General features: G+C 46.3%; 1 protein-coding gene across 1 annotated transcript; it reads right to left on the bottom strand.

The window, feature by feature from the left end:
- Positions 1–455: 455 nt before the first annotated feature.
- SLC20A1 (solute carrier family 20 member 1) lies at positions 456–16,395 on the bottom strand. Its single transcript, XM_045827744.1, has 11 exons — positions 14,869–16,395; positions 14,024–14,616; positions 13,752–13,892; positions 13,481–13,566; positions 8,713–8,809; positions 6,186–6,305; positions 4,461–4,730; positions 3,793–4,351; positions 3,024–3,209; positions 2,385–2,469; positions 456–1,554 (listed from the first exon to the last, which is right to left on the bottom strand). The coding sequence occupies exons 2-11, from the start codon at positions 14,355–14,357 to the stop codon at positions 1,399–1,401; spliced, it is 2,034 nt and encodes a 677-aa protein (XP_045683700.1). The 5' UTR covers positions 14,358–14,616; positions 14,869–16,395; the 3' UTR covers positions 456–1,398.
- Positions 16,396–18,346: the final 1,951 nt, after the last annotated feature.

Here is an 18,346-nt window from a genome sequence, read left to right as displayed (position 1 = left end):
GAGAAACCCAACATTGAGAATTTTTAAATAAAACTGAGACCACCAAACACACACACACTGGAGCATTTGTTGTAATAGCAAAGCTAGAAACAATCATAAAATAGTCCGTTCGAACAGGAATCTTTGTGGATGTTAAAAAGTGAGTACATCTGCATGTGCCAACGTGAAAATGTCCAGGCTGTGCTACTTAAAGAAAAAAAATGCATATATCTGAAATTAGCACAAGACTGAATATCAAATGTAATTGGAAAAATGTTTTTTTAAAAAATGTTTAAAGGGAAAACGCCACACTTCCGGTAGCCCCGAGGTGGGTGTCAGGTGTCCTGAGACCACAGGAACCGTGACAGGGAGGAGTGGGGAACTTGACATTGAGTGTAGGTCCTACTTGTTAACGGCGTCAGATCAGCTGATCAGGAACCCCATGCTTCACACACAACAAAAACCACGAAAACAAATTTTCTAAAAACTGTAGGCTTTTTTATTCAGTTAAGAGGTAGACAGATGAACATGAAAGGCTGTCCCATCTAACTTGCCCAAAGTTCACACTCCATTCATTCATCCATCCCACACTGCCGGAAATCCTAAAGAAACAACCACGACTGCCAGAGGCTTTTATTCCTACCTCCTCGTGGCAACAAGTCAATAAATTGGTTGCAAAGAGTTACTAATTTAAAGTCTCACTGTGCCCAAGAACTTCGTCCCTCCACAAGTTCCCACAGACACCAGCAGGACCTACCACTGCCGACAGGAGGGCAGCGTGCAAGGGACTATTTGTCTAAGAGGCTACAAGGGAAGCTTCAGGTACATTTTTGTTGTTAAGTCCCTGTGCATGTTTGGGCAGAAGCTGGTGACACTGCCAAGCAGAGCACATTGTCAAATGGCTCTGAATGGCATTAAAAAAAATCACAAGTTATCTTCATTAAAACATAATGGAATTGCAGCTGGGTACAAAAAGTAGATAAATATGTACAGGAAGTCACAGCCAATAGAAACCAGTGGAGACCTGGCTATTTAAATAGCTAATTTTGAGACAAGTCATATTTAGCACAAAAGCAACTGTAGCACAAGTAACACTTCTCACAGCTCCCAAATTCTGAAGATTGTCCTGGGTCTTCTGTAACACTGCAGTCATTCAGAGAAGCAGGAATGCTAAGGTGGCCCAACAATGGCACGTTTCTCATCTCAAATGGCTTCCCGCTCAGAGGATAACATTTTTTTTAATTTATTTTTTGAGAGAGGCAGGGAGGGAGAGAGAGGGAGAGAAACATTGATCGGTTGCCTTTCACACGTGCCCTGAGCAGGGACGGAACCTGCAACCTAGGGACGTGCCCTGACCAGGAAACGAACTGGCAACTTGTCACTTTGCAGGACAACGCCCCACTGAGCCGCTGGTCAGGGTCAGAGGATGACGTATTTGAAGACCGCCATGATAGCAGCGCTGATTAGGCCGGAAATGGGGACTGTGACAAACCAGGCCATGAAAATGTTGCGAAAAAGTCGCCAGTCGACAGCCTTTTTGGATCGGAGCCAGCCAACTGACACAACAGAGCCCACCTAGGAGAAAAACAAGCAAGGGAACTGGTTACCAATGGTTACCAAAGTGCCAGTGGTAGCCTGGTAATAAAGAGACACATGACCTAAAGTAGGTAAAGAACCCCAGACTGTTGAACTGGACCCAGCCCAGGAAAGCTGGTTTGTGATCGGTTAAGGAGATTGCTGGTGGGAGGATGAAGGCAACATGAAAACCCAATCATTAAATTTCCTAACTGGGGTAAAGTATGATAGGAAAGGAACACTTCCTTTTTCTCTTCCAAGTTAGTGGAATTGAATGAACTGCACTAATAATAATTAGCTGCTTTATAGGTTACTTTAAGCTGTAGGTTTTCCAGAGATTGTTCTAGAGGGAGGCTGATATTAGACCTAATAGCCAATCACCTGGCAAGAGATCCTGAGAGAAAAGGGTGACTCACAGGCTCCATGACCAGCCAACTTCAACTCCCCCTTTAGGGAAGTGTGTCTTCCTGTCCCTGCAGTGACTACATGGTCACCAAGCAACCTTAGGGCTCAATACGTGCGTATGTGCTTCAGTCCCAATGGGCCCTACATACACTGCCCTTCAACTGCCCAGCAGGCCTCACAGACTTGCTGGCTCCACGTGAAAGGACTTCTGCATCATCTGGGGAGAATTTGCATTCTCTGCCTCAGTAAGAGTAACAGACACAAGGAATTATAAAATGTAAGCCTTCATATTCTTGACACATATCCTAAACTTTGCACTCTTCAACGCTCCACTGTGTAAAACTTTCTAAACCAAAGTATCTGGGGAAAAAAGCCTACCTATTCCCAGAATCATTCAAATGACGTGGCACATGCCACCCACTTACTTTACAGTGTGTGGTGCTGATGGGAAGGCCGACGTTGGATGCGATCACCACAGTGAGGGCAGATGCCAGCTCAATACTGAAGCCGCTGCAGACACAAAGAGACGATGGTCAACAGTCAAGGCTGGACTGGGACTCCTGCGCGAGCTAACACCGCCTCACAACGAGTGCTGTCTCACTGCGCCCACTCGGCATAAGGCCTCCACGGACCCTTTTACTTTGCCAGAAGTCTTTAAAATCTACTTTCCATCAGTTCTTGGGAATTCTCTTCTCCCTTTTCTCTAACATTTGAGGTTTTAAGATTTTCTGGAAGCCCATTAAAAACATTTACCCTTTAAGAATTTGGAAAACATCAGTTTTGGCTCCCAAATAAAACAAAGGCTGAGTATGCACAGCAATTCACTCTTAGCACACCTATCTTCCTCAGGAAAAATTAATTCTGTTGTGAGACCAGTGGAGCTGATAAGTATTTGAGCAAAATTAGATTTAAGGGCCAGACAGTAAGTAAAATCTAAATAGTTCACAGCAACGAGAACGTCAGAAGCTTCTACAAGCTGGGTTACTTCACCTAAACAGTGACTGGTGTGGCGGCACCACACAGCACCGCGCACCTCAGGAACGAGGCCCGTGTGCCTGGCTTACCTAGAGGGTGTGATCGGCGTCAGGTCCTTGCCCATGGTCTGGATGACTCTCCTCCCCCAGACCCACAGACCGATACAGATCCCAACGCCACCATACAGCAGCAGCCATATCGGAGATGCTTCTTTGGAACGCACATCTCCTGTGTTATAAACCAGATACAGAGCAACCAGAGGGCCAATGGCGTTGCTGAAAGAAAAATGAGAGCAGAGATAGCTTTTCAGGCAGAAATGGCGAGCTCCAGTTTCTTGCGTAACTTACTAGTTGTCCTGAGTGAAGCTTGAAGCTCGCTTAGCAAACAGGTCTGTCTCACAGGAAATGAAGGGCGGCCACGTACAGAACAGAAGGGAAGGGGAGCTGCTCAGAGGGGGCCCCATGCCTAGTGGGGCCCGTCTGCCCACAGGGAGCCTAAAGCACCCAGGGGCTCCAGCGACAGTTTGTGAACCACAGAATCAAGGCCAATGGCAAACTCACCCCTCAGGGAATTAATGTAAGTTTTCCATCTTACATCCCCAAATTTCTTATCAAACTGGGTCCCGCCTCCACAGACAAAAAGACTTCTCTAAACAATATCTGTGTTTATCATCCAAAGAATTTCTCCAAAGACAAAAATTTTGCTGCTTGTTTCGTTAAGTCAACAACTGCTATTGCCTCATCCTACCTAGACACTCAGAGCCCCACAGACAGCACCAGCATCGCGGCCACAAGCTCAGCCTTATGAAAACGCGAGCAGTGTGAACAGAGAGAGATGTGAAACTTCAAAGCCACTGACCTGACATCATTGCCACCGTGGGCAAACGAACCGAAGCAGGCCGTGAGGATTTGCAGGAACTGGAAGAGGAGAGACACTTCTGGTTTGTCCTGGTCGTTCCATTCTTCCAGAGAGCTGCCGCTCCCTTTCCTGTCGCCCAGGCCCATCTCCACCTTGCTGCTCACGTCCATCTCAGAGGCCGAGTGGATGTCTGACACTGCATTGCAGTAGCTGGTGTAACTGTCCATTCGAATTCGCTTCTTGCTGTCCGTGTTCGGCCACGTCAGCTTCTCCATCTCCTCGCCCTTCTGCTCCCCTTCTTTGGCACGGAATGAATCCAGAGGCATGCCACAGATCGCCATAGTATAGGAAGTGTAGCTGTTGTTGCGCCTCAAGGGTCTGTCACCAGAGTCTCCCATGCAGTCGCCCACCTTGGCGAGATGCAGCTTGTGCAGCAGCTCCTTGTACAAGCCGGAGTCCTTGTGCACCGTGTGGTACTGGTAGTGGCCACTGGAGTTGATGTGGTTACTGACGGCCTGGCTGAACTGAACGAGGTTCCCATTCGGCAGCTGCACTGCACCTGGTCAAGAACGAAAGGTGACACTCAACCCAAAGCGCACCAGGACCCAGTGAGCCTCCACACCAGCAGAAAAGTGAAACTATTTCCCCACCCAAGAAATTCCACTCACCGTTCATGGCCCCGTCCAGGCTGGTTTCCTCTTTCAGGTCCACACTGGGAAGTCGCTCTCGCTCCGGCGCTTCCTCCAAGTCTCCCAGCTTGAAGGAGACAGTCCTCTCCTCCACCACAGCCCGTAGGGGCACGGTGGCAGGCCCTGTCTCGGAGCTGGGACTCCTGCTTTCAACGTCACTGAGAGACAACTTTGCCTCTTCATGCTCTTCTTTCAAGCTATTTTTTTTTTCCATTAAGGGACTTTCTGAAGGACTAGACTTTATTTCTCCTGGAAAAGAACGAGTTTTTGTTTGGTCCTGACCACACCAACTTGTTCCACTTTTCCCCTTTCTCCACCTCAAAAAGAATCCATCTCAAAACATGAACATATGTGAACTTCAGTAAAAACTCAAAATAACCTTCCTGCCTGTACTTGCCACATCTCTTATTTCCTGGGAGGAAATCAGCAATGCAGGACACCCTGCATCAGAGGTTACAAAGTCTTTGCGTAAAGGACCAGAGTGTCTTGTGCTTTACAAGCCCTTTACACTTAAACCATGCTTAGCTCCCTGCCGGCCTGTTCTGTAGTGAAAGGTAACTCAAACCAGGTCTGGCGAAGGGTTAAAAACTTGGCCTGTATCTAGTTCATGTTTTTAAAAAAGGAATTCCCCCAAAATCCCCTCCATCAGTTTAAGCCAAGCAACACGTCCAGTTGCAGGCAGCTAAAGGCGACCACTTTAACTTCCACTTCTGTGACACAGAGGTACACCTATGATTCTAAATTCCACAGCCAGGCAGGAGTAACTTCTGCCCGTCCTGCCAACGCCCAGCGTGTGTACATGCCCGTTTGGGCATCGCAGTCGAGCCACAAACCAGGATATACAACATCAGTGAGATTTGTGTCGTCTTCCCCAGACTGAGGGGAAACAAGGTCAGCGAGTCCCGAGGGTCAGCGAGTCCCGAGGCCCCCGCTCCCACTGTGCACTCGGGCACCTCGGTGCAGCCGCATGACACAGCACTGCTCCCAAGGCCACTGCAGCCAGGGCTGCCTCCCTTCCAGAGAGCAAACTCAACCACTAACCGAGCATTTGCAAGTGAACTGGGCAAAAAGAGGCTATATTAAGAGAATTCCACCAGAAAGGAAAAAATACAAGATTTAAGACTGACACTAACTAAAATTTATTTAGTGCTTAACTACACTGTGATACTGTGTGCAGGGATGGCCTGCCCGAGTGATGCCTGACGCTCGAAAACGTTCACCTCTCGAGTCTGTGCTACAATTCTGAGAACAGTCAATTCAGATATATACACTGACCACAGCTTTGAATGTCTAAATCTGAAGTCATACACAGAATTCAGGAAATGTTTCCTCTATGAAAGCATTTTGTATCTGCCCCTTATTTTTCGTTAAGGTACCCTGAAGTGTCCTTAAGTATTCTCACTGAATATAGGGTACAAAGTCTGTATTTGTCTATCATTGGCAAGTGACCAAGGCACAGTAAAATCATAGATTAAATGCCCAGCGTGTGACCAAAGCACAGGCACAACACTGCTTCGAACCAGCCTCATGTCATTGTCAGTCAGTCAGAACATACTTTGGACAACAAGCCCATACCCTCCAATACCCATTTAAAATTTCTGACTTTGCCAATCTAACCAAACAGTGGATTTGTACAGGTGGCCAAACAAAAAGTAATAAGCACAACATTACAAGTTAGACTTTCTGTTATGACGTGTTACTTACGTTCGATTTTCCTCTTCATCCTGGGACAGACAAAGAACCAGACGATAAGAGCACACAGAACTGCACATCCCACCGAGATGAGGATGGTGCCCCACAGAGGCAGTTTGTCAAAGCCCAGCACTAGGAGATAAAAGGTGCATCTTGAAAACCCAGGGCTATAGCCCTTGCAACAGTGAGTACACCCTCCTGTGGGGATTCAGGCCCCCCCAGCCAGCCCCACACCCTGACAGCGGCTGCCAGCCTCAGGTCCACAGGGTCTACTACTGTGCTCGCGGCTGTACAGGGGGGAGGGAAATCCAGTTGTCACCTGAACCCACACCGCTATGGCCCACTTTAAACACCTGCTGGACTGACGTCTCCCAAGCTCTTTCACAAACTAGCTTTTTTCCTTTCTTTGCTTTCCACAATGGTGGGAATTACCATAATCTGAGAACCTACAACTATTATGAAAAAATGGAACCACACCCGCAGCCTCCAGACGGTGGCTGATGGAGCATATTTCGTTGGAAGGGTGCCCATGGTCACACCCATCATACTGAGGTAATTCTCTGTGGAGTTATCACAGCCACTGTGCTGGCCTCCAGCACAATTCTTTAACAAGATTATCTCTTAGACTCATTACCAAACTAAGATAAAAAACAGGGATATTATCCATCAAAAGGTTGGAACAGTTCAAAAGGCTGCCTTTCACAAAAGGGAAACAGTTTAGTGGCAGTTTCACTCATAAGCTGTATCTTAGAAACTTGCCTACTTTTTGTAAGGCTCAGGAATCATTAATATTAGTCACCATCTGCTTATCACTGAAATGCCAATAGGCTCCAAAGCGTATTATTAATAACAGAAGCAAAACACCAAAGAATCTTATTTAAGCCTAAAAGATGTTATGATTTCTAGTTTATCCAAGAAGAGCTTAGTTACAATGGTTGTTCTGCTTTTTTTGCTTATTAGGAATTAAATTATTTATAAAAAATAGAAATTCTCTGGCACCCCAAAATGATTACTGCTTAAAAATCAGATATAAATTGAGGACCCTTCCAAATGAAAGTTTTACAGTGACTATAATATTTCCACTTTAATTCCTGCTATCAAGCTTGATCATGTAGTTAAGTCATACAAACTAAAACACACATGAAATTCACTCTATTTCCAACACAATTAAAATTTGCCCATGTTCCATGTCAAAACGGGGAAATGAGACTGCTTTTTTTATTGTAAATAATCCACAAAGGTCAGAACAAAAACATCCAAGTTCCCTTTTCAAAAATGATGGAAAGGGTAGTTTCTGACTTCACTGAATGATGAGCTCTGCGGCCGCTACATGAAACACCAGCACCGAGAGCCTCTCGGAAACGCCTCAGGTCAGCACGAAGGAGCCGACTGGAGACGGGAGGGAACGCTGCACGCACGCTCGGCTGTGCCTGCGTTGTTTGGAAGGGTGGCTGGTATGCCCTAAGGAAGATCAATATCCTCATCAAGGTGTCCATTATCTCTCCTGACTCTTACTAGAATAAGGACAAAGGTTCAATGTACTTAGCTAACTCCATTTTTGACTGGTGATATTACTTCAGTGAGGTAATCCATTAGTCAGAAATGAAATCATTTTACTGGGCCACAAGTATTAAAAAAAACTAAACTAAAAAGAATTACTTGAAAATATGAGTGCACAGCATCACTGTAAAGTCGAGTAGCTTCCAGACCCCCTTCCCCTCATCCTTGCTGTATGCACGTGTGTCCTGGGCAGCACAACACATGTATTCCGTCCAGTGCATCAGTCAAAATTGAAAAGCACTGACTTGAAGGTCAAAGACCCTCAGGCCAAACGAATCTGGATGCTTGCCTGAGCTGATCAGCACAGGCACAGCCCTAACGGACAAGTCACAAGTTGTCCATCTTTTTCAGTTGCTAAATTAAACATGCATCATAACTTAACCCAGAAATTGCCTTAGCCCCCAACAGAATCAGTATTTCCATCTTTACATTCTCACAAATTACTCTTCCTCTTAGCTGCATGAATTCTTCTTCCACGTGCACTTAGACCAGGTGTTAAACATCCCAACTCTTCTCATTCGAGCAGGTTCAGGGGAGTAAATTTAGTACTTAGAAACAAAAGTAGCTCCATTTGGGAGAGAAAAATGAAAATATCCAGCATACCAGTGCTAAATGGCTGATTACTGGAGACCAGATATAACTAAGGTCTCTTCAGCAGTCGGCAGTTGAGGCCCGTACCAGTGCCAGTATTTTAACATAGACAGGAGAAAGGGAGGGAGAAGACCGTATTATCTTGGGTCCTGTGAAGACTAAAGAGTAAAGGTCTGTAGTGATTTAGAATCTGAGCAGGTCTCTTTGGTTGAAAAACTATCTAGGTTAACTCAGCATACACTAGCCTGCAGCCTTCTGAAATGGGTGCAGGCCAGCCACCTTCTAGGAGATTTCAGCCCTGTAAAGCAAAAAGGGGTAAATCGGGCATTTAATGCAAGTTTTGTAAACAACTTTAAATTTACATCTAAATATTTTGATATGTACTTACAAGGTGCTCCAGTATACATGATGGAAAACAGGTTTATTCCAATCGTGCAAGCATAGAAAACTGGCAAAGCTCGCAAACCATTAGGAACTGGATCTGCCTGTAAAATAACATTAAGATTAACACCTTGATAAGTTGTGAAGATTAACCCTTATCTACAGAGTCTTGTAAAAGGGGAGATTCAGGAATTCCAGTGCCAATACGTTTCTTCACACTAGTTCCCAAAGCCAGTAGGCTTTTCTACCTCTGTTCCTGGAAGTCTGGCTATCAAGGCTGATCTCCAGCTACCCGAATTTAAGTTTATGTTTGTTTGTTTGGTTGGTTGTTTTTTGGGGGGTTGTTTAGTTGTTTTTTTTGCCCAGGTTTTAACAAGACTACCTATGCTAGTCACTGGTAGGCAATGTCCCAAAAATTCAGTTTCAACACCCAGGGTTCTAAGGTACCTGTTGTCCAGATACAAATCTAAGCACACACCTGATGGTGCACTAGACATTTATAAGAGGTGTCAAGAAGCAGACCATGGGATGTTAGAACATTTCTCACCTGACTATATACCTGCAAAGATTTCTTAAAATACAGTATGTAGTAGAGTATACCTACCTATTAACAACTACCTCATCTAGACATCTGATAAGCACACCGTTAGTAATGATTTACTGAAGCCCTAACATAAAGACCAATCACGTGCTAGATTACCCACCATTCAACAGACTGGGCCAAGCACTATTGTGGGTACTGAAATACAGGGGTGAATGAGACAGAGTTCCTGCTCTCAAAGAACTAACAACTATATTCCAGCACAGAGTAATACCAAGTTCTGTCTTAAGGTATAAAGAAGGATAGGTAAGGGGGCAGTAATGTAAGGAGGAGGACATTTTAATTCAAGAAGGGGGGATGAGTACTGGTGGAGCAAAGACACAAATGCGTAACTCAACAAGCTTGTATACACCTAGGGTACTTGGGTGGGGGGCGGGGGAGGGCAGGTCTTTCTAGACAACAATGGCAGCAAGTGCAAAGTCCCTGAGGCAAAAGCTTGAAGTATTTAAGGAACAGCAAAGAGGCCAATTCAACTGGAGACAAGAGTTCCACTTACAAGAAATGTGTATTATTTCTATAGAAAAACACTGAAGTCAAACACTTAAACGAATGAAGAACGTGGGCCTGAACACAAGGAAAGGCTAAACTAGAACCACGTTAGGCGAAAGGTTTACTGCTCTCTTGATCACAACCCAAGGGAAAACCTTGGGGAGGGAGAGACAGAGGGAAAGGCCCAAAAATGATCCTAAAGCTTCCAGTAGGATTAGCCAATACACTCGGAAGAGGGAGGCAGCGGCTTAAGATCAATGAAACGAGAAAGAGGCGCCGATCCACATCAGTGGAGATGGGCCCTCACGGAAAAGCACGCTGGAGTTTCAGCCCCTTGTCTACAGATCAATAGCCAAAATGAAAACCATAAATACAGTACAGAACCCAGGCACTGGTAAAGCATCCCTGAGCAACTCACCAACGTGGGTCATGCCCCAAGGGTAGTTGATAGGTTATGAACTTGAGGTGTATATACATTTTTCTTTTAGAAGTATCTGTGGTTTAAGAAAACTCTCCAAGGAACTTAAGACCCCCACCCCAATCAAAACCCATTAGGGTTCCACAGACTCAGGTAGGGACTTAACAGATTTTCAAATAATATTTGGTATTTTGGTATCAAACGATAACTGGTTCGTCAAAGAGGAAGGAGCCCATGTATTTGTTTATTTTTCTGTATAGCAGTTATATATTCCAACATAACCAGTAATACACTACCTGGGGACAGGAAAGGGAATGAATGACACTAATAATAATTTATTATGAAATGACAGGTTCATGGTTTTAAAAAGTCAAGGTTCGTAAAAGGCTAGGAAAAAGGAGAAACCTCAGCAACCCAGCTCTCCCTTTCACTCTAGACTCCTCAGTCTCTCCCAAGAGGTAACCAGGACTGACAATTTTATGAGATACTTATTACCCTGTGGCCCATCTAACACTCCCTCAAAACTTTTTAAAATTTATTTTTTATTGTATTTTTCCATTACCATTTATTCCTGTTGTACCCGACCCCCAAAACTTCACCTGGAAATGTGTCTCATCATCCACTTACGTGTGTTAGGAAAGGGGTCTCCACAACCCTCCCATCTTTAAACCAGAACAGCTTTATATTTTACATATTTAATGTTCCAGCAAGTATTGTCTAAAGAAAAGCTTCCTCTGAGTTTGAAAAGATGTCCTAGATATATTCAGTGTGATTCCTAATAGAAGGGAGAATACTGAAAGACCCATTTTCTTTGACTAGAATTTAAATACCCAACAGGAAAACTTCACCTTCCCCTATTCCTGTTTATCGCCCCAGTTCTTAGAGAAGTATCTCACCTCCATTCTGTTTTTTCCTACTATACTACTCAATGCCCTTGGAATAAACATTTAGAGAATAGAAACTTCTTAAAAAACAATTTCAGTCCTGGCTGGTATGGCTCAGTGGATTGAGTGCTGGCCTGAGAACCAAAGGGTCACCAGTTCAATTCCCAGTCTAGGGCACCCACCTAGGTTTCAGGGCCAGACCCCCTGTGGGGGGCACATGGCAGGCAACTGCACATTGATGTTTCTCTCCTTCTCTTTCTCCCTCCCTTCCCTTCTCTAAAAATAAAAGTTTTTTTTTTAAATAAGCAATTTCAATGACAATTTCCAAAACAAAAACTTAGGTTGGAAGACTTTTAACAGCCAGGACCCTCAAAAGTCACCTAAGGATGTTTCTTGAGATTTAAAACCTACCTTACCAGAAGTATGCACACTCATTGCCTGAAAACCCATGTTACTGAAACACTGGATACAGTGGATGTGCAAGAACAAGCACCCCAGGGCAGGAAGATGGAGGGGGTTAAAGGTGAGGAAGATCCTCAGTGTTGTTTCAAAACACTATTTCAGTCACTTTTGATCATGTCCGCCCTCATACCCAAACAAGGAATATAGGGTTAAGAAGTTAAGACATCTCACTGAAGTTCTCAGTAACTGGGGGTAAAAATACCTGGCATGCATTCCTCAAACAAGAGGTCTGGGCACCTCAAAATCTCCCTCTGTACCTCAGAGAACCACCACTCCCCAGAAAGAAGGCAAGTTTTTTTTTGTCCCAAGACCCACAAAACCACTCCAGAATCAGATGCATCTGCTTCCCAATAACCAATCAACAGAGACCTGGTGTAAAACTTTTACATAAACAGGACCCCTAACAAGGGATTCTGTCAGTTCCCCAGGTTCTCTGGTGTGAAGCTGTGCGACTCTACAGGAACACTAAAACATCCAGTCTGAGCCTAGTGGTTAGCCTCCACTTTAAGCATCACGTCGTCGTGTGATACAGCTGTGGGAAGGGAAAGAGTAGGTGCAATCACGTCAGCTTGCTGTATAAACAGCACCAGTAAATACCAACGAACTGTTTCCGTTTAAATTATTCCAGGCTACAAATGTTGTAAGATTTCAAAGTACTGAACTGCTTTATTCTGCCAGACTCATGCCATGGGAAACAGTGATCAGGAATCAGTTCACCAGTCACAGTTTCTATAAAGAGGTTCAAATCTTTCCCTAGAGAAGCCCAGAACCGGAGCCAACAAGTGAGTCTAAACATATTCTTCTTACTCCTGAGGATTAAGCTACCTATCTTCCTTCACTCAGATTTCTACACTTTAGAAGCATTTTTAGGAACTTACAATGGACAGTTAAGAGCTATTCACCTCAGAAAAAGGACAACTTTGTTTCCTTAGAAAAATGCATTTATTCTTGCTGTAACTCAGTCCAATGACAACACCCTTTCTTGTCCACTTTGGAGCCAGCAACAGACTTCTTGATAAAAGAAACGCTATCGAGTCCCTGAAAAGGGATTTTCAAGAGGACAGGAAATTAAATGGCTGTCTGGATTATTTTTCTGGCCAAGAAAAACTACCTTTACTGGTTCTTTTTACCTAGTCAGAACCAGTAAAGGCACTGTGAGAAGTAGACTCCCCACCAAGAAGCTTATAAACAGGCTATGATAATCAGCTCTACTGAATTAATTGTGCAGACCCGCACTACTACTTCAGTGGCACTAAGAAAAAGCCACAGGAAAATTGTGACTTGCTGAACCCCAAGCTTACGATTCAAAATGTTCTGCACAATGGTGGTTTAAAGTAGTAATCTGCTTCACTCATATGTGGGATATAAAACTGAAACTCACAGACACAGACAGCAATGTCGTGGTTGCCAGAGGAAAGTGAGGGGGTAGGGGTAGAGAGGGGCCTAATACATGGTGACAGAAGATGGTCTGGCTTTAGGTGGTGGGCACATAGTGCAATATACAGACCTAGTATCATAGAAATGTATGCCTGAAACCTGTATGATCTTATTAACCAATGTTACCCCAATAAATTTATTTTTTTAATTCTATAAGTAATAATCTGCACACAGTTAGAGCAATCCTAAATACACTTCCCTAATTTTCCGCTTCCAGTCTCTCCCATTCCTTGGCACAGCACAGCACTCATTCAATTCTCCCTCCCGAATGCCCTCTTAGGTACAGAAAGCTTGATTCTTTCAGAGAATACAGCAACATATAAAAGGTGTATAGACGGTAAAGAATTTTTCAGCTTTCAAAGGCCATATACCCACGTATCAATCACATTTGCAAGAATGCTATTGGTTTGAATACCACTGAATGTGACTCATAAAAGGGCATAAAGGGGTTGGGAGGGAGGGGAAGGGAGGAGAGAAAGATTACCTTACGGAGGATGAATGCCCGAACAAGGAAGAATAAAATTCCAGACATGATACCAGAAAGCAGCGGAGAAACAAACCAAGACAACACTGGAATAGAACACATTAAGAAAAATGTCAACTAATGAAAAGCTGGAACCAAAACACACTTTCAATTTCAGTATTGTTTTCATAACTTTAGCGTGTGTCTCCCTTTTATACAATATACTCCTATACATAGTACCTTGGACCATGCCAAGAATAAAAATTAAGAAGCCATTCTGAATTAAACCTACCAATTTTTACCAGCTCAGACCACTTGACACCATCCTGACCTTTTGCCACAAGAGAGAAACCAATGGTCGCACCAACAATACAATGGGTCCCAGAAATGGGAAGCTTCAAAAACGATGCCACTAGTTGCCACACAGCAGAACCTGAAACACAGTCAAGTTTTATTTAGTAAATGGCAAAATTCCATTATGTACGCATTGCAGTCTCACATTAAAAGTATAGGACAGGCATTTGCTCACCCAACACAGAGAGAATGACATGTCACAGAACTTACCGAACATGGCACTGACTGATCCGGCCATCAGCAGCTTCTGGCGTGATTTGTACATGGCTACGTCGATCAGGCCCTTCCTGATGGTCTCACTCACTTTGGCTCCCAGCAGGACAGAGCCTACGGTCTCAAAGATGCTAGCCAGGATGCAGGCCTGCTTCAGGGTCACCACCCCAGAACCCACAGCGGTGCCGAACGAATTCGCTACGTCATTGGCGCCCACGGAGAAGGCCAGCACGAAGGCGATGATGAAGCCCAGGATCAGCATCCACAGGTAGTCCACCAGCGGGCCAGCGGCCACGGTGCTGGCCACCAGCGTGGTCGCGGTGGTCGCCATCCTCAGAGCAGCGGCCTTACCTAACAACTACTGCGTGGCTTTCAGGCGTGTAAACAGAATGAGTATGAGGTATCACAAACGCTCTAATAAATAATATATATTATATAAAATTAAATACTGTAAACTGCGGCAGACACCGGGCTGGTCACTGCTATACGCTGCGCGCGGGTGTCTGTGGTCCGGGACGCCTCGGGCTCCGGGGAACTAGCGGCGCGGCGCGGAAGGCCATGACGGGGACGCGCGGGGACGCGGGATCATCCTGGGGGGACACGAAACCACGCTGGCATACGCCCACCGCCCGCTGCCCACCGCCCGCGGCAGGACTCGCGGCCAGCACGTGGCGCGCCGCTCCACGCGCCCGCCCAGGAACCCTCCACGGGCAGCAGAACAGGCAGCTCCTGCTCCCGCGCGCCGGGACCGCCAAAAAGGCCGCGGTCTGGGTGGAGGTGTACAACAAGAGGCCTGAACCCCGCCCGGGAGAGGGTGCCAGTCATCGCGGCGCCCCACTCACCACAGAAGACCAGGGCGGAGCGGGACGGGGAGGTCCAGGCGGCGAGCACACGGCAGGTGGGGTTGGAACCTCCGGGAAGCAGCGGAGTCTCAGCAACCGAGGAGGACAAACCGGGAACGCACGCCGGCAGCCATCACCCAGATGGCACTCGCAGTCTCCGCACCTTATAGACTGCGCGCGGCCCACGTGACCCACCGCGCGCCCGCGCGCGCGAGCCGCGGAAGCTCCGCCCCCGGTGACTCAAGCCCGCGGGCGGGTCGTGCCCAGCGGGAAAACCCGGCGGCAGCGCTCATTGGCCAGTGGAGCGCTGGGGGCCACGGCCCCGTGAACAGCTGATCGCACCGGGAGGAGGTGAGCTGCCGCGCCTGGCGGGTCTGATAGTACAGCGGGCTGACTGTGGGGGTCGTCTGCGGTATTGTAGAGGCTGCGACCACGATTGTTCCTGGCTTCTCCGTTAAGCTTCGGTTTTACCGTGCGGGCCTTGCCGAAACCGCACTTCAAGCACATCTGAAACCCGCCGCGTCCGGAGTCCGCACCTTGTCGGTGACGCGGCGGGTTCAGTCCCTGCATGTGGTCGCCCCTGTGATGCCCTTGGCCAGACTGGTGCTGCCCCGTCCCGGAGGAGGGAGAAGCTCACCCGCTGGCTTTGCTCCCGCAGCCGCGCACCGGGTTGAGGCAGAGTGGACAGCCACGGGAATAAGCCATCCGCGAGAGCTGACTGTCCCCCGTGCACTTCCACGAACGTCTGTAATTTCTGCGGCACGGCCGTGTGTGAAAAAGGACACCGATTCGGAGTCCAGTCCTGACTCCTGCTCGCTACACTGCGTCATCCAAGTCTCCCGCTGCGCCACGAATGGCAGTTTAGTTAGAGATCAGTACCTGCCTTGTAGCGGAAATTCAGTGTCTCAGTGTGGCTAGAACGCAGGGCGTTCAGTAAATGCTAATTCCCGGTTCGCTCGTCCCTGAATATACCTGTTTTAGGATGTAGAAAAGTATGGAAGGTCATGTTCTCTTTGCATCCCACCCAGAAAATATTGACTTCTGGTCTCTATGTGCTCTATGGTGTGGTTTTCACATTAATAAAATTGGCTCTGCACATTTGGTGGCATTTCATCATCATACAGCTTGAAATTAAGCCATGGAAAAGTAAGGTCGTGGTCTCTTGTCAGGGTTGTAGTGAGACTAAAGAATTCCAACCAGAAAGACCAACCGGGCTTAGAATGTTCTAGAGTCCTCCCCCTTCTCTTGCCACCTCTAGCAGCTGCACACTGAAGAGCAGAAACAAAGATACTCTCAGTCGTTGCTATGTCTGAGCCATCTGTGCAAGGTCAAACTCCACCTGAGCATCCTCTAACCTAGCTATAATGGACTTGTGTGAGTAATTTACAAAGCTCTAGGGCCCTAGGTCCCAAGGTCATGTCCTGAGGAACAAAGTGCATGTCCAGGAGCACTGATCCTGGAGTGCAATTCAGATGCAATTGTGGCATCCACCTCCTCCCTCCACCCTACTTTTTCAACAGAGAGGGAAGGCAGAGAGAAACATCTTTGTGAGAGAGAGATGCCATTGGCTGCCTCCTGCACACACCCCAATGTGGGATGGAGCCCACAACCTGGGATGTGCCCTGACCAGGAATCAAACCTGCAACCCACTGAGGCACGCTGGCCAGGGCAACCCTACTTCATTTCAAGGTTATGAAAAACTTGAATAAATGGACTCATCTGTTAAAGGTCCTCAGAGTTCTGCCATTTAAAACAATTTTCAAAGCAGTTATAAGGAAATTACCTAGAACTCTTCCTATTATGTTTTTTCATTCTGTCCATGGGCATAGTTTGGCCCATCAGTGGTGTAACTCCTAAAGTTGGCAAACGCTTGCTGGACCACTGCTGTGGGAGGTGGTGGAGGTGGTGGAGGTGGTGGAGGTGGTGGGGCAGCCATTCAAATATCCATCCAGATGATCATCCATCCAGGTGAGAGAGCACCATCCAAGCCCCTTGAGTGGATTTGGGGGAGTGGGAGATTCCACAGAAATCCCCTTGCACTACAAGTGAATTCTGTCCACGTATTCAGGCTCTAGAATGATCTTAATCCTTTCCCCTGGACAGCTCAGTGCCTCTGCCAACCTCAGTAAAAAGGGGAAGTAAGGTGGGTCTTTACCACCTCACCTGGGGAGAAATGCCTTTAGAGACCTGGACTGGCCTTGGTCTGGCTGCCTTCATCTTCCCCTAGGGGAGGAAACGCAGGGCTCTGCCTATGGAGAGAAGTTACAGTGCCTCGAAAGTGGGAAAAAAGAGGAGGTATGAGGACCACGGGTTCACACACAATGACACTGGGTTCTGACCTTATGGCTGAACACAGGGCAGAGATCCTAAGGGTGTGTTAGAATCCAGGTGTTGGCACACACTCTCTAGGACCTTAGTGAGGCCGTCTTGTCCACTGGTTAAACACAGACTGTAAGGCCAGACCACCGGCTCTGCTACTCACTAGGCATGTGACTATAGTTGAGCCCCTTGTGATTTTAATGCTCCTAGTATTTTGGAGAGCTAGAATTTTAATTCTTTTTTTTTTTAATATTTTATTTATTTATTTTTTAGAGAGGGAAGGGAAGGAGATAGAGAGAGACACACACACATCAATGTGCGGTTGCTGGGGGTTCTGGCCTGCAACCCAGGAATGTACCCTGGCTGGGAATCGAACCTGGGACACTTTGGTTCCCAGCCCGCGCTCAATCCACTGAGCTACGCCAGCCAGGGCTAGAATTTTAATTCTTAATTAAGGTGTAGGCTTTACCTAAATGTTTCAATTGCTTTGGTTGCCACATAGCTTATAGTCAAAAATTAAGAAAGTATGTTTGTCATGTTCTGAGGGGCTGCCTCTAAAGCATGTTACAGAATAAATGTTTAAAAGTACACTTTGCTCCAGATAATAGAAAAAATATATTTTTCCAGTAATTCAATATATATAGCTAGGTGAGCATTAAATAATAATAGCCTAAACAATGGCAATAGCACCAAGATGTCTAGTTTCTGCCTTTTACTTTAAATATAGGCACAAAGCAAGCATCCTGAAAATAGTCTACTTGGATGAAGGGGAACTTCAGTGGGGATGCAAACACCATGGAGCCAGGACCAAAGGCAATTCAGAGGCTGTCTGTTAGGACTTGGATGGGAGCGGAGGGGTGGGGTGGGGGGGGATGTCCAGGGAGGAGAAGGTGGAAGCCTTTGAGGAGATGAGAACATCCCCCTCTCTACCCACCCCTGCCCTCTGCTTGGCTATAGTCTCAGATGAATGAAGTAGTAATAACTGTATCTACAATGCAATTGTATGCCTACTGTGCCAGGAATCATTCTGGGTGCTCTGTATGTATTACCTTATGTGACATTCTCAGTATGCCTCTGATGATGCACTTTTACCTTATTTTACAGGTGAAGTAACTGAGGCACAGGTGATGAAGCAGCAGTGAAACCAGTGAGGAATGTA

The sequence above is a fragment of the Phyllostomus hastatus genome, unplaced genomic scaffold (genome assembly GCF_019186645.2).
Source record: "Phyllostomus hastatus isolate PE091 unplaced genomic scaffold, TTU_PhHast_1.1 phas_scaffold_78, whole genome shotgun sequence".
Taxonomy (NCBI): Eukaryota; Metazoa; Chordata; class Mammalia; order Chiroptera; family Phyllostomidae; genus Phyllostomus; species Phyllostomus hastatus.
Note: the sequence above shows the minus strand (reverse complement) of the source record. Positions and strands in the feature narration are given on the sequence as shown.

Coding starts and splice junctions, on each gene's coding strand:
- SLC20A1 (XM_045827744.1), bottom strand. CDS start 14,357: ATGGCGACCACCGCGACCACGCTGGTGGCCAGCACCGTGGCCGCTGGC. Junction 6,306..8,712: donor CATGTATACTGGAGCACCTT/GTAAGTACATAT, acceptor TTTATCTCCTAG/TGCTGGGCTTTGACAAACTG. Junction 3,210..3,792: donor CACGGTGGCAATGATGTCAG/GTCAGTGGCTTT, acceptor TTTTTCTTTCAG/CAACGCCATTGGCCCTCTGG.